This window comes from Hippoglossus hippoglossus, chromosome 14, assembly GCF_009819705.1.
Source record: "Hippoglossus hippoglossus isolate fHipHip1 chromosome 14, fHipHip1.pri, whole genome shotgun sequence".
Lineage (NCBI taxonomy): Eukaryota > Metazoa > Chordata > Actinopteri > Pleuronectiformes > Pleuronectidae > Hippoglossus > Hippoglossus hippoglossus.
Genome location: NC_047164.1, coordinates 14,816,671 through 14,833,176, shown reverse-complemented (window position 1 = coordinate 14,833,176; position 16,506 = coordinate 14,816,671). Strand labels below are relative to the sequence as shown.

General features: G+C 41.0%; 2 protein-coding genes across 2 annotated transcripts; one reads left to right on the top strand and one right to left on the bottom strand.

Moving 5' to 3' along the window:
- The first annotated feature begins 1,377 nt into the window (after window positions 1–1,377).
- On the top strand, window positions 1,378–8,220 carry LOC117774881 (mannose-P-dolichol utilization defect 1 protein-like). Its single transcript, XM_034607565.1, has 8 exons — window positions 1,378–1,528; window positions 1,841–1,906; window positions 3,136–3,268; window positions 4,804–4,889; window positions 6,330–6,445; window positions 6,899–7,009; window positions 7,119–7,303; window positions 7,345–8,220. The coding sequence occupies exons 1-7, from the start codon at window positions 1,444–1,446 to the stop codon at window positions 7,233–7,235; spliced, it is 714 nt and encodes a 237-aa protein (XP_034463456.1). The 5' UTR covers window positions 1,378–1,443; the 3' UTR covers window positions 7,236–7,303; window positions 7,345–8,220.
- Window positions 8,221–10,160: 1,940 nt separating this feature from the next.
- Window positions 10,161–15,855, bottom strand: slc25a35 (solute carrier family 25 member 35). Its single transcript, XM_034607561.1, has 5 exons — window positions 15,295–15,855; window positions 15,125–15,190; window positions 14,895–15,047; window positions 13,445–13,579; window positions 10,161–12,453 (listed from the first exon to the last, which is right to left on the bottom strand). Exons 1-5 carry the CDS (start codon window positions 15,664–15,666, stop codon window positions 12,283–12,285), a joined length of 897 nt encoding a protein of 298 aa, XP_034463452.1. The 5' UTR covers window positions 15,667–15,855; the 3' UTR covers window positions 10,161–12,282.
- Window positions 15,856–16,506: the final 651 nt, after the last annotated feature.

The following is a 16,506-nucleotide window of genomic DNA, read 5'->3' as shown; positions in this document are numbered from 1 at the left end:
TGAAGCAGGAAACCTCCTGTAGTAATTCAATGTTTGCATACTTGCATACAGTGACTACAGAGTCCTCTGTGTCTTTCATTGAGAGGATGATGTAATCACCGCAGCCAAGGAGGTTATGTCTTCACCCGTCTGTTTGATTATAAGCATGATTACACAACAAACTACTAGATGAATTACAACGAAACTTGGTAGAAGAACCCATGAAATGCTGGCATGGATCCTGGAATTTTTTAGGAAATAATTCTTGGATCTTGATGAAACAATCAGACATGTTTAGGGGACTGATATTTGTGAGTGTGTGTGAAATTTGGTGCAGATCCAAATAGAAATCAAGATCTAGTGAATTTAAATGTGGTTTCATAAGGCGACTGTTAGGCCTTGATGCAGGTATGTGCTCTACTGTTTAGTTTACTTTTAGTCAAGTTCAGTTTAGTTTACTTTTTGTTAAGTTGAATATAGTTTAGTTTACTTTTGGTTTAGTTCAGTTTACTTTACTTTACTTTTAGTTAAGTTCAGTTTACTTTAAGTTTAGTTTAGTTTAGTTCAGTTTACTTTACTTTTAGTTAAGTTCAGTTTAGTTTACTTTAAGTTTAGTTTAGTTTAGTTCAGTTTACTTTACTTTTAGTTAAGTTTAGTTTACTTTAAGTTTAGTTTAGTTCAGTTTACTTTACTTTTAGTTAAGTTGAGTATAGTTTAGTTTACTTTTAGTTCAGTTTACTTTACTTTACTTTTAATTAAGTTCAGTTTAGTTTACTTTAAGTTTAGTTCAGTTTACTTTACTTTAATTTCAGTTAAATTCAGTTTAGTTTAGGTTACTTTTAGTTAAGTTCAGTTTAGTTTACTTTTAGTTTAGTTTAGGTTACTTTTAGTTAAGTTTAGTTTATTTTGTTCATTTCAGTGTAATCCAAAAGCAATTTTACAAAACAATACACCTACACCAGTCCATGAACAAAAAGTAACAGGAGGAAGAAAAATATATTAACGTGCCCCTTTCATATAAATAACATAAATACAGAAGACCATCCCCTTTTTTTATTTCCTTTTCACACACCTAATAGCAATACATTATACATTAACCAATATCTAGTACCATAACATATATTTTTCATTAACATAACATTTAAATAATTTTGACATGGTAAAGAAATGACAAATTCATGAATAAAAAGTGTGACTGGAGGAGATTTTCAAATTGTAATCTCGTCCCACATGTACCAGTGTAGTGTTTGAATGAATTCTCCAAACAAACACTGAGCAGTCTGACTTTTAAAACCTGTGGACTTGTGGAGCACAAACCCCTCAGAGACCCTCATAGATGGGACTGTCTCCATGTCCTCAGCCTGCGTGTCCTCTGGTCTGTAAACATTGGGCAACTGAAGAACCCCTCCCCCCCTCCTCTCCTCCACACAGCAACACTCCTCTGGCTGCAGCAGCTGATCCACGATGTCTCTCTTCAGAGAGTTCCTGCTGACTTTTGTAATGCCCCACAGATGCTACGAGGAGATTTTCGTCAACTTCCATTTGAGCGGTGAGGCAAACTTTGGGAGTGAGAGATGTGGAATGTGGCGAGAAATATTTTTCGCAGATATGCGCAACACGCAACACAGGCCTAGGGGGGCGTGTTTTCTTTTCCACCACTTCTTTAAACGCGTCTTTTCAAACTTGTGTTGCAACTTTAGACTTGAACAGACCGCGCGGCATGTTAGCCGCTGTTCGTGTTGATGTTTCCAAACCATCACGCTTCTTGCACACGCTACGGTTTTTTCCCTTGTATTCTGCAGCATCACGCAGTGTCCACGTGCGGTTTGACTGATTTGATCTTGTGTCCTGTCTGTCACAGTGTCGTGTTTTCGGCATGTGCTGAAAAAGGCTGCAGGATTCTGGATGTTACTGGACACGCTCCTGGGTAAGATCAGCTGATTCAAGCACGTGGCAGCAGCAGGACGTTATCAATCAATTTATCAATAATACCCCCCCCCCCACAACACACACATACACATACACACACACACACACACACACACACACTACTCCCTGTTATACATCCCCCAACTTAATCCCTCATATCATTTCAGTAGCGTCTCTGTACAATATAATGATTAGTTAAAACTTCATTGATTGGATCTTCATGACACAGTGATCAAATTAGGATCTCTTGTTTTGCTGAGTCCTGACTAGAGTTTAGCCCTTGAACTGAAATAATCCTTGTCTGTCGTCATGTCTCTGGTGTGTCTGTCCCCCTGTCAGTGTTTTATTTGTGTAATTGTCATTGCGGATGCCCTCCTCTATTGTTACTGCACAACAACATCTACCTACGGGTACTAATAAAGTCACTTGAACCTGAAACTCTAAGGAGTGGCCCAGAAGTGCAAAACACCCTGACAAATTAGGAAATGCACAAAAACACGACAACAAAAGGCCAAAAACCCAACACATTACGAAACCCAACCACAAGGCTCAACGCTGTCCAATCGGTTTTGCCGTCGCTCATGCCTTTATGATTTGCACTTCAGAACCACGGTAAAGCTTCTGGCAAAAGCTCTGCTCTGATGCTGTAGTGAAGATGAGCACCTCCTCCAAGGCCTCACAGTCCCCTTATGAAACGACACGTAAATCAACTAGATCCAGATTTTTATTTGGACCTGCACCAAATTGCACACACTCATGGATATCAGTCCCCTCAACATGACTCATTTATTTCATCAAGATCCATGAAATATTCCCAGAGAAATAAACAGAGACATTGAAAAATGACAATCTGCCTTAAGAGAGCGTTCTTTCAGTTTTAATATAAGTTCTCTAGTTTTTACGTAATCCTGCTGAAAACAGACAGCGATGAAACACAACCTCCTGATGATGTCATTGATATCTCCAGGTGTTCAATGCACATTTTAACTAAGACAAAGACATTAGTTTTCCACATTGTTTTTCTTATGGAGGAATAAGAAATTAGAGGCTAGTGTGGATGTGTCAGTCATTGTTTTTGCTGCGTGTGCAACCACCAAATCATCAGTGCTAGAGTCAATTCATTTGCACCTCCTTGTCTGTTCTCACCTCCTCGTCTCTCCTCCCCCCTCCTCACCTCCTCGTCTCTCCTCCCCACTCCTCACCTCCTTGTCTGTTGTCTCTCTGCAGCACCGTTGCCTCAGCTGCTGAAGATAGTGTGGAGAGGAAGTGCAGACGGCCTTAGTCTTCCCTCCGTCCTGCTGCAGCTTTATTCTCTGTCGTGTCCTGTTGTGTACGCCGTGGCCAACAACTACCCTCTCTTGTATGTATTTGATGGTAATTCAGTTCAATCAGCACGTCATGTATTGTTTTGTTACTGCAGGCTCACTTTGATCAAACCAGGTCAGCAGGTTAGGTTGTTGTCCTCTTCCAGCCACAGGTGTTAAGAGGAGATGATGGTTCTTATTCTATTCTGATCCACTGGATTCAGACACTGAATCATTAAGTGACATAAGTGTCACATAATGTCGTGTTGCAAACCTCCCAGTTCTCTTTATTAATCACATTTTATCTGTGTAACCCCCATATCACAATTTGTCTCATAGGCTGAATAAGGTGGGACATCCTCTGTCCTTCACTGTCATCAAGAGTAAGGAAAACCTACCAAGAAAAACCCTCTTAGCAGGGAAAAAGAATGAAGTAACCTCAGAGAGACATTTTTATGTGAATCTTACAAACAAACATACAAACCAACAAATGGACAGAGGTTAAAATAGAACCTCCTTGGTGGAGGTGATCAGGGGCCAGTTGTTCAAAAGATTTAATCCGGATTGGATCAAATCCTGAGAACTCGTTAATCCGGATCAAACCATCAATTTGCGATGTTAAAAACATTCAGTAATTGGGATGCATTTGATCCAAATGAGGTGGATTATTCTGCTCCCAGGAGAAGGTGGATTTTGGCAACAAAATATAATATTTTTATGACGAAGATTATTTTGTGTGTAAGAAAATGCAGATAAACAAATTGCAAACAAAAAATACAGAAATGATCAAATAATGTAGTGTGGATACATATTTATTTAAATTTTTCACGTGATTTCTTTTCCCCCAAATTACAATGATAAAGTATATGAAATAGACATCAGGCTCACTGTCAACCCTGTAAGTAAAGTAAAGGGAGCAAACAAAAAATATTTTTGTTCAAATAAAATAATTCCCCAAATAACTGTCAATATAAAATAAAGAATATTGAATTCATCACAGCTCTCTTCATAAATGAAGAATTGCGAAAGTTTCTTTTACTGTTTTCTCTTTTAACACGTTTAACAGTTTTTTTCCCCCTATTGTTTAAATTAGTCTTTTTAAATAAAAACACTCACAAAGGTGACCCCACACTGGTTATTCAACCTGTAGTTCGTCACATAGCTTGTAGCATATATTTAGCAGTAGTCCTGTTTAGAGTGTAGTTTATCCGGATTTGGTAATCTTAAAAAATAACCGGGATAAAAGTCAAATGGATTAATTAATCCTGGGTAGAAAAAAATGGGATTTCCAAATCCGGATCATCTACTTTATCATTGACTAAATCTTTTGAACAACCGGCCCCAGGAGTTATCAGCCTATGACGCATTATTGATGTTATCATGAGTCACTTCGCTGAGTTATTTACTACCTGACATTTATCCACAAGGGCTTTTATTCCTTAGCATAGGACTAATCCTACATTCTTCATCACAAGTCCAAACGCCATGGCTCCATTAACATGTTTACACTGCAGAGGTTTCAGTCTCAGTAGAGATGGTGTGTGTCTCTCCTCGCCTTATGTGCCCTGACATGAGTTTTACTGCTCCACAGTGCCTGGGCTGAGAGGATCTTCACGCTGGCCCAGCTCGCTGTGATTGCCTTCCTCATCCTGTGTTATCGTGGTGATACTCTAAAAGGTGAGCACACACGGCTGCAACGTTTACTAAGGCACTCTTCAAATATTAGTTTCAGGATACATCTGGTGTCATTCTGTGTGCAGCATATATTTCTATCATCAAGAAATCATATAGAAAAGACTAAAACCAACAACGCATTCGTCTCTAAACTTCCATGTGGCTCTCAGGCGAAGGCCTTTCTTTTAAATCCCTCTTAAAGACACATTTGATTAGTGTCCTTTCCCCTAGTTCTGATCTTACTGTGTATTTTAATCATTCTAAAACGTTTAACTTTATCTTGTTTTTACTCTTTTCTCATCTGTAGCATTTTGTATTTCCGTGTCTGTGCTTTAATGCTATGCGATCTTTAAATTGCTTTTATATTGTTTGCCTTCAACTTAAAATTTTCTGAAGAGGTAACAGCTAACAAACATAAGTTTAATTAAGTAGAAGTAATTTCCTAAAATCAACTTGGCTCTTCAGTTTTTAGCAAACATCACTCAAATATTATATTAACAGCAGCATGGTGTAAAAATGTTTCAATGCATTGAATGTGATACTCAAACAAATCAAGTTTCATTGTTATTTTATTGTTTTATCAGACTGTATTATCCATCTCATTTAATCAGTCTGGTTGACTCTTGTTTTAAATGTCTTCCATAAAAAGCTATAAAAATAAACCTGATTGTGGACGAGGGGGGGGGGGGGACTTCCCTTGATGTTTTTTATGTTGAGGCTGGATTCAGATAACACATTCAGATAACTTTCTACTTACAAGTGAGAACTGGTGTTTTTATCAAACTGCTTGTTCTGACAAATGTTTTCTCGGTCCATGTTGACATGCACCAGAGATCCTCTGGTGCATGTCAACATGTCACTACTGTAATTACGTTTGGGAAGCACGGATATAAATTATATCTAAAAAAAAAAAGCTGCCACATTTGTAAACAAAAAAAGGCTTACCAAAGCACAGATGAAGAACATGTTTTTGATAACATAAAATCAGATGGCTGCTTCTTCACAGATCTGTGAAACCTTATAAGGAATTAAGACATCTTAAACATTATAGATTGATACTCGAATATGAGTGTAATTAATGACCTGTAAGTAATCGAGTAAAGATCCAGAATATCCTGCATGGAACAGATTTCATCTGAGTAACTGGGAAAAAGAAAATCCTGGATGTGCGTGATAACATTCCTCTCCTTGTGTGTGGCTCCACTGTTATTTAGCTGAATGTGAAATGAGTTTCAGGTGACACTCTGTTTTTATGGAGCGCCACCTTGTGGTGTTTGTTACAATGCAACTAGAAACAGAGCTGTTTTAATTTAGATGGTGGTTTATAAATCTACCGTTGTTTTTTTAGAGTAATCATCCGTGTATACATTTTATTATTTAATTTTGGTCTTTGTCAAGGTTCGACCATCTTGTACATCTTATATCTGTTTTTTTATGTTACAGGAGTGCTGTTCCTCTTGGCGTACAATGGTCTGATGTTCCTCCTGGGCTCCTATGCTCCTATAGCACTCGTCTCAGGGATGCAGTCCTCCAGTTTGATATCTTTAATCGCAAGCAAGGTAAGATTTTGTCTGTCCAGCTCAATTTCTGAGCTGTTCTATGACTAACATACCTCGGCGAGGCCCAATATCTTTGATCTTTTAAATAAATTCAATGAAGCTGCACCAAATTACACACACATCAGTTCCCTAAACATTTCAGAATTTTTTTTTATCAAGAAACCTGTGAAAATGTGAAACGCTGTCTATCTAGCACTGTGTTAAAGAAAGAGAGAAAAAATTCCTGGATCCGCACCAAAATTGAATGGGTTCTTCCCTGACCCATATCTCTTAATCCGTCTTGTAGTTTCTGCGTACTCTTGTTTACAAGCAAGCAACAAGGAAACAGACAGGGGTGAAAACACAACCTCTGTAGCGGAGGTGAAAAGACCCATGAACTTGAACTGTAAACTAATTTATCAAAGTAGAGTGAATTCATTACCATTATTGATTATTATCGTTTATCGTTTACAGGTTCTCCAGGCTGGAACTAACTACTACAATGGCCACACAGGCCAACTGTCCACTCTGTCTGTGTTACTGACGTGGGCAGGGTCTCTGGGTGTTTTCTTTTTCTCGCTCCAGGTACGCATACAGGAATTACACACAAACACAGTCGCACAACTGCACATTTTGCATTATTCTGTTCAGTTGTTGCCTTTACTAACTGAAAAAAAACTACTTGTTTGCGCAGGAGACCGGATATACACTGGCTACTTTGTCCTACACACTGTCAGCATGTGCCAGCTGCGTCGTCCTGGCCCAAGTCCTCTGCCACAGGAGCAGCACCGCCGCTAAAAAAGAAGAGTGAGTAGAGGTGGAGGAGGGTGACGAATCAGCTCACCTGCAGAACCACTCTGTCGGTTTAAGAACTTTTTTGTTATTCTGTTCCAGATGTTGGCGCGGATGTAGCCGTTAACGTTTACATACTTACATACTTTATGTTCTGATATACATTAAAGGTCTGAATATAATGTGCTCTGCCACAAGATGTCGCTCTTAGACCAGGGCAAAACATCGCCCCACACCTCTCCTCTGAGCAGGGTGTTGTCTAAGCAATCTAAAGGTGTCCAGTGAAAGGTCCCTTTAATACATAACCCCAGACACAACTTAATAAGGTTTTACCCTGTTTAATGAGAGCTAATAACAAAAAAAATCCATCAGTTAACCCACAGGTTAGTGCTTCTCCTGTCAGTGTCTGAGGACGTGTGTTTTTAGGAGCAGTCTGCTCTCAGTGGGTCTTGCATGGTGGCCAGCAGGTAGTTGGCATGGTTAGTTTAAGATAGCCGTGCTGTGCTGTGTGTAGCCAATAGACTGTGTAGCCTATAAAATCAAGGTGAAGCCACAGTTATGACCCTGTGCTGGGCAGGTGACAGATGTGTTTACAGTGTTTTTGGCCTTTGATGGGTGTCATTTTCACATCACTGCAGATCAAAGCTGGAGCATTCTCACTTTATAAATGTGTGACGGACCAGTAGTTTCACAGGGAGCGATTCGCATGTTATAATGTGCATATTAATACACACACTCAGAGGGGGTGTGACTTCAATCTCTGCGGAAGACGCCATTACCACACTTAATCTGTTCATACAAAATCGTTTTTGTTCCTCCATATTAATGTTTGAATATTGAATGTGTGTCTGAGACCTCACATTGTCCTGCTTCTTAATAGCTTATTGCAAGCAAATCGTTTGCTGCCATCTAGTGATTTAAATCAGAATGACTTCACTCTCAGGGGAAACTAAATCCGATGGAAGCAAAGTGTGACTGTTAAAATAAAATTCATGTTAATTTTCCATGTGTTAGAGTTTGTTGATTTCTGTTCACGTCTTTGTTGACCACCGCTTTCAATCCATGACCAGCGTGGCTGACCATCCACATGCTGGCAAACATTCACCAGTCTGAGGCATTTCTAATGCACGTGCACATTTCGAAAGCGTAAGACAAAGCAATTTTATTTATAAAGCACCTTTTATACACGGGTAGATTTAAGGTGCTGACAGGTTTTGATGCCTCCAGGCTTTGAGGCTGGGATGACGTGCAAGTTGTTCCGTGGTCACGAGTAAACCCTTAGATCAGATAATGCCACAAACTAGTTTTCCTCTTCAACATCACAGTGGTGATTCCAGTTAGATAACAGGAATTCCTGTGGGGGCCTGTTGTTCTTCTATTTGGCATCAGATAAAATGATGCATTATTCTTTATTCCTCTGCATATAAATGTAGAAAACCCTGTTTTCCACCTAATTAACGCAGTCACCAGGTTGCTATGGTTAGTTAGTAAATCATGTCAAAGTAAATCGTGTCAAAGCTGACGATTAAAATAATGCAAGACAACTTAGGATTTGGAGGAGCGGTTTGATGTGTTGAGTTTTTTGAGTAAGAGCCTTTTTCAAGAGTCATGCCTCTGGACTGGCCTCCAGGCCTCGAGTTTTTCCAGCCACTGTGAACAAAACGTCCAGTGTTGCTCAGTAACACTTGAGATGTGTGCAGGAGCTCTGCCAACACCCACTCCAGTGACTTTGACTTCATAGGTAACTAGCACACGTTATCTTCGTTCTGGCACATCAGATACAACAAATACCTGCTGAACTGGGCTGTGGAATAAACGTGATGATACTGCAAATTAATGTCTGAACATTCAGGAATAAAATATCAGAAAAAACAGGTATTTGTAAATCAAAATGAACAGAACTGTTAGATTTTTACATTTGTATATACAGGCCTGGAAAAGGTGTTTTATCAGTGTGTGCTTTTCCCTCTACGTCTGTTTGCAGTGTCACACAGTCGACTTTCTGAATGACTCTGAGATACTCAAATAACTACTGATTGTTGTCACTGCCAGTTTTAGCACTGAGAGGTAAACAAATCTCAGACATTTGAACACATATTTTTACTCCTGCAAGTGGAATAATGAAGGGTGAACAGCTTCTTATGACAGATTTTTACTAAAAGTCAAAGTAAATCATGGATTGCACTTTGGATAATGCGCGGAGTTTGCATGTTCTCCTCTTGTCTGTGTGGGGTTTCTCCCACGGTCCAAAGACATTGGACCGTGGCAGATTGGGGGTTAGGTTCATTGTCCACTCAAAATTTATAGTGTGTGAATGGTGGTTTGTTGGCCCTGTGATACACTGTTGAGCTGCCCAGGGTGGACTCCTCCTCTTGGGCCCCTTAAAGCTTCATCGGATGTTTGGACTGATTCTAGGGATGCAGATCTATTGCCACCAGGCCCAGCTACACTTTGTGTTGACTGCTAATTAGCAAACAATTCCAACACAAAAAAATTGATACTTCTAATGCTGATGTCCAGACTTGCAGAGCTGCTTGTGTTCGATCAGTTCACTTGAGTCTTATTTCAAAATATTGACATATTTCACAACTGTTTTTGGTTTCTCTGTTTCCAAAATTATTGATTCCTTTCAAATTCCTTCTGCATGTAAAACACGATCTATCATTTAAAATGATGAATTTTAAGATCATGTGAACTCATGTGAAATCCACTTTCTGTTCTCTAATTCCAACTTTCGGGAAATTCATCAGTTGGTTCATTTTGAATGAAGTGGTGGGAGGATTGCTGATTATTGGAAACCTGATGAGGAAATAAGCCTTATTCACTCACTGCTCAGCTGTGTGAAGTCAACACCCTGATGTCTCTTTCAAATAGTGAGTAACATTCGCAAAACATTGGTCATTTTATTTGACCCGTATGTAATTCAGTGCAAACCAAACAAAGAAACAATCAAATCACTTTTTATTTGCTCTTCGTGTCCGTTCCGTAACAGGACGTCCATGTTATCATACATTAATGAAACATTTCCAAGCTGCCGCATGTAACAATCACGGACCCTGATCAACTCACACAACTGACAAGACCTTGTCTGATACAGCACAGGACACAAGTCATCAGAAACCTGACAACTGTAACAGAGTCCAGCAGTTTCCAAACAAGGATCAAAAACGTTTTTGCATCATTTTACATTTTCCTCAGTCCTTTAACTCACAAATCAAATTCCTCAGGATCCTAAATGATATAAACCAACCAGTAACCCTTCACTTTGAAGTCTGTAGTTGTAACCAGTGTTTCTAAGAGTTAGTGGACAGCACACCGTGTTAATCATTCAGAAAAATTAAATGCTTTTCACTCTTGATTAAAATCTCAACTCAAATAAAATGGTTAAGGCCCCATGAGCCATTTTTTAATGTGAACGAAATAAATGGCAAAAGTTTTGGCACAAAGTTTGTTCGACAGGGAATGTTTCTAGGCAGAACTGTTTGAGCTGTTTAAAAAGGACAACTGTCACTGTCTAGTGATTATTATTAAAGTCAAATTTACATTACCTGTCATCTAATTTAGAACAAGTTGCTTTAACTTGTTCCCCTGCTGTATAAATATCTTCATATAAGACCAAAGCTCCGACTTTATCATACAAAATAAACAGTAGTAACATGAGCCTCCTCTTCTGTTGTGGAAAGTCAGTTGGAGTGTGTGTGTTTATCTTGCGACAGTGCTGCCATGTTCAAAGACTCAGCCACTACTTAAATCACTAGTAATGAATAATGTAAAGAAAGATGGAGTGAAGATGCAACATTCAAAGATAAACATTGTTTACATTTTGACTTATCTTTTTATGCCTGTGGTGCTGTTAAAGCTGTTCCACTTAGTGCTCCCCCTAGAGGCTTGGAGGACTTGCAGAATCTTTACTTCTGCCAATGAGGTTACGTTTGTCAGACTAGTTTGCAGGATAACGCAAAAACTGCTGAACCCTTTTTTTTAATTTATTGAAACGTGGTGGAAGGGTGGGATGTGGGCCAAGGAAGAACCCATTCACTTTTAGAGCGGATTCGATTAATAGGCCCGATCCAGAAATATTTTTTGTGAATTTCTCAAGAAATAATGAGATGTTGACGGAAAAAAATAGGTGTATTTAGGAAACTGATACCCATGTGTGTAACTTGGTGCGGCTTGACTGGTTATAACCTGAGTGTTTTCTGTTTAATTTGTGTTTAGGGTTTATGTGTTTTGGGTTTTGCATAGTTTCTGAATTGACTGCGTGTTTACACATAATATTAGTTTCTGCTTCCTGTAGGACAGTTTTTCATTTCCAGCATGATTCAGTTGATCGATGTTTCTTTGAATTTGCCTTACTTGTGAATTTGTGGCACGTTTCTCCTTAGGAAAAGGTTTGGGCCTGTTGCAGCGCGTTTGCCCTCCTCGGCCACCGTACATTGACACAGAGTAAAGAATCCAAACACAAGACTTCATATCATACACATTTCCTCTAAATTCAGCCTCACGTGTTTGGTATCTCTTCAAACTTTAGGATCAATGATCAGCAGGAATTCTTGAGCACTTTTTACTGGGCTTGAAAGCAAAGTGGCTTCTACGCTGGTTTAGACTAATAACTATGTTAGTAAAGCATGAAGCAGCCTCCACCTGCACAATTGGACCAGCCGTGTCATTTAAGTTTCTTACTGTGCCACTTACACTGCCAGTCCATTCATGTTCTCACACTGTCGAGCCCACTGCACACTGAGATATCTATTGGAATTACATTTGAACTGTATATGAGGTCTGTTGGTCTCTGTGCGTGTTCTCATCACATTATACCCGTCAGACAGAACTGCTCACTGCTCTTCACTGCAGTTTGTCCTTCCTCTCTGGAGCTATTTGTCTGTGCCTGTTTCTTTTCTTAATGGAGTGTAAAATGTTACCTTTGCTCTGTTTTCTCGTTCCCGTCAAGGACACCGAGCATCTCTTGGTTTTTCTTTAACCTCATAATAGTAAAACTCATTAAACCTTTGCACTCTGAGCTTAATGAGTTACCGCTTCCCCCCAGTCTCCTCGTCCTCCTGGTGTTATCTGTCCTTCTGGTACATTTTGCGCAGTTCGTCCCAGAAGAACAAGGACAGAATAGTGTGTGGTCCGAGCCGGAAGTAAGAGGCTCCCAGGCCTTTGTAGAGTCCCGTCAAGCCCTCCTTCCTCAGCGTCTTGGAAAAGCAGTCGGCGAATCCCTCATAAATCAGCCCCTGAAACATGACAACATGACATTCAGCTGAGATCTGAACAGCTGGAGCAGTGTTTGTCTTCTGGTGCCCACATGACCCACAATGGGTTTTTTTCTTTATTTCAGAGTGTGGTTTTACAGTTTGAGAGCAGGACTTCCTGGTTTCACATTTTGTTTTCGTAATGCTCTCAATCAGAACCCTGCTTGTGCTCAGATTTCCTGAGCTCTAGCTTCAGCACTTCTCCTCACTGCTTCTGTGTGCCTGCGTAATCTACTCTCAGATTTTGTTCTTCTGCTCTTGGATTTTTTGTGCCAAAAGTCTGTCAAAATTCCTCCAACCAATAAAATAAGAGGTGTATGACAAGTGAAATTGTCCTGCCATCGTTTTACTTTTGCTGTTGATAGTCTCTTCACACCTGAGACCTGTACTTAGAGCTGTTCACTTGTGAACAGATCACCAGAGGCTGATGCTGATATCAGGTCTGAAATGGCATTTTTTGACAAACAAAAGTTTATATTGCTTAAAATACTTATAAGTTTATGATACATGTTTTGCTCAGTTAGATAATCTTTGCAGGAATGGCGAACCCTGCCAGTTACAATGGAACTTAAAGCAAATACAGAATCCAACTACATCGAATAGCTGGTGCGAAAAGATGTCAGCAATGTGCGTATATCTTAAGAATTATGGCTTCATCCATGCTACTTAGTTTTAATTTTAAAAATGTTTTTTCAAAGCTAAAGAAATCTTTGTCCAGGCAAGCTTTTTATCTCTGTATCATAATAATCCTTGTCTATACTGGCGCACCTAAAAATGTATATCACGAGATCTTTCACGTAAACTGGCAGCTTTTGTTGCACTTATGAAGAAGTTGAGCTGTTACTGCAAGTAACTGTTTACAACGTTTTGTAGTAGTGTGGACTGATCGGGTAAACGTAGCAACAGAAATACGTTTTAAAACCAAAACGTAGTACTGTGGATGTAACCTATAACCTCTGGTCGGTCTCCTCACCTTGCCTGCAGGGTCCACTGGCTGGTTGTAGAGCCGTGTGCTGACCACGTCAAACGGCGTCATAGCGATCACCACCACCACACTGCTGATCATACCGGCGCTCAGGGCCACCAACCAGCTGTCCTTTGGGAAAATCTTGGGAACAAAAACAAAACAAAAAAAGTCATGAGGCAACAAATTCCATAAGGAGGACGGAGAACGCATGCTGAGGTGGACACAAGTAAGAAATGAGGACGCGGCTCTCTCATCATCAGGGTACCACCATGTGTACAGCCACTTCTAATTTTAACTGCTCATGATGTCACACATTCAGAGAAACAGAGAAATGGTTCTATCTTTAGTCCCTATGTTGAACACATGCACAGGTTTGTAGATCTCTTTATTAGGACTTTGCATAGACGTCCATTCATAGTGGACGGCCTAACCAAAATCTTATTGCTGACTTTGACCCTGACCAATTCAACCCCTGAAACTCCAAAAGTGCTTCGTTGACCCACACACTTCACCCGCCCCTTCCATCAGCAGATATGTGAGTAGATAATGAGTGAATTTTCATTTTACTGTGAACTATCCCTTTAACCTAATCACCATTCACATCTTACGAATAACCTAAAAAATGTGGATTTGGTCCTCATGAGGTCTAAAGACATCACCGAAACAAGGACACACACAATTTGCAGCAGGCACACCAGGTTTTTTCTGTCAATCTGACGTTTTTATAAACATGTGACTCCTTAAGAAAACTTTGGTCCGAACAGCTGGAGATGTTGGAATGTGTGGCCAGACCCCCCCCCCACCTTCAGCCTCGCCCACCAACCCACCACTCAAAGTAGCTCAAAGGAAGTCTGAGAGATGAAGTATTTCAAGTTAATGATACACGCCGTTTGTTTGTTTTCTGAATATATTAGCTGACTTGATTCTGGCTTTTAGTATAAATCAACTTTTGTTTTTGTTTAAAGAAAATAGAGCTGGGTCAGAAGCCCCCTCGCTCCCACTGGTGCAGTCGTTGCACAAGCTGCGTGTTTTCCGGCAGGGGAGGCCAGTGAAAGGTGTCGAATTTCTATTCCAGACGAGTGCAACGCCGGACGCTTTGTCACGATGACCGCTTTTGTAATCTGTTCATGGCCATTGACCACACTTCATCTATCACTATGCCTGCATCTCTGACCGTGGAGCTGTTTTTAATAATTAGTACATGATCAATGAATGAAGTGACATATCACAGTTTATAAGCTACAACCAGCTATTTTCTTAGGTATTTTTACTTTAAATATAATTATACTCATAACATCCCCCCCCCCCCCCCTTAAACAGTCATGTTTATTCTTGGACAGTGTAGTCATATGGAAGATGTGCACCCTTGGCGACCTCCTACAATCCTATATCCTACAACACCCCTGCAATCGCCCTGTTCCCAATGATGAAACCTCAGAGACAAGCGTGTGCTGACCTGAAGGTCAATGACCAGCTCCTTGGCGGAGGAGAAGGTGGAGAGCTGAGCGGACGACCCCACGCTGACCCTGGGTATGGCAGCACTGGAGCCTCGCCACAGACCCAGAATGCCATGCTCCCTGTGGATGGCTGCCAGAGCGTGGATCATCCCCTGGAAGGAAGAGGAGCAACACATGAGGGAAAGCCCAGGATACCTGACCCCCCCAGCCCCGTGTGTGACTGTGTTACCTGGTGTTTGTATTGATGACCCACAGCAATGGAGGATGTGGACTGACTCTGCAGATGAGTCTTGACCTGTGAAGGGAGACTTGTGTTTACTTCTGTCCACAGTGACAGCTCGACCTTGAACCTGTAACAACACACAGCAGGTGAGGCCTGCAGAGGAGACCGCTACTGACCAGGTACACGGGGCTGCCAATCACGGCTCCCACCACTCCAGCCGCGGCCCCTGCTAGCGTGGTCTTGACCGCGCTGACCCTCCCGTTGGTGTGGATGTAGCCGGAGGACTCGATGACGGCGTAGGAGCCGAGTCTGACTCCGTTCATGCAGAACTGGTAGACGAGCCCGGGCACCAGACCTTTCTGCAGGCCGGCCAGCCCGTCCACTTTCCCGATGGTGTAGAAGGCGTGGAACACGTTGCGGTAGTACACCTGGTAGGTGCCCCGGCTCCGGAGCTCGCCCTGCAGCTGCATCCGCGTCTTCACCACCTCTAGCGGGTTGGTGAACAGACACGCGCCGCACGCCGCCGTCCCGCTCAGCACGAAGTCCATCCCGGCTTCAGTCGGTCCCGTCGGCCCGGTGTCAGGACTCGGGATGTGGGGGATCGAACCTGAGTCAGTACGACCTGTTCTTCATCATACCAGCCGCTCCCTGCGTTCCTCCTCCCACACCTTGTACACACACACACACCTCCACCCACACGTGCACACACAGCTCAGCGAGGGCAACAGGATGCAGACATGAGAGCACTTCACGAGCCCCTCGGAAAATCCTAATCCCGACAATGACTAGGTTACATGTGATCTGTTCTAAAAATAACCCGAAACACACAAGCAAAAAAGAGACCACGCATGTAACCAGGGTGATAAAATAACCTTTTAAAGAAATGTTATTCATTGTCTACTTTTATATTAGGTTACTATATATGTATCAATATGTATAGTTTTGTTTATGTTTCATTTTGGTGATGTATTATTATGTTTATTGTCATTCAACTAAACAGTGATTTACTGTTTCATTACGTCTTTAGAGGTTCATTGTGTACAATGTAGTGACATCTAGTGGTGAAGTTGCATGTTGCAGCTGAATACCCCTCACCTCACCCTCCCCTTCCAAACTTGGAGGAGAACCTGTGGTAGCCTTCAGCTGTCATTCAAACTCAAAAGGTGTTTAGTTTGTTCGTACAATATAGATCATTACACACTAGCGAAAACATCACCAGAATTACTTTATATAAAAAATTCTGCCAATAGATCCCTTTCACCTAAATCTTACACACTGAACCTTTAAGTTTCAATTTCTTTTTTTTAATGATACTCAGTGTGGAATAAATTACTAATTACATGTATGTGTGATTTGTCTATGATTGTGTCTAGTTAAATGATAGGTTT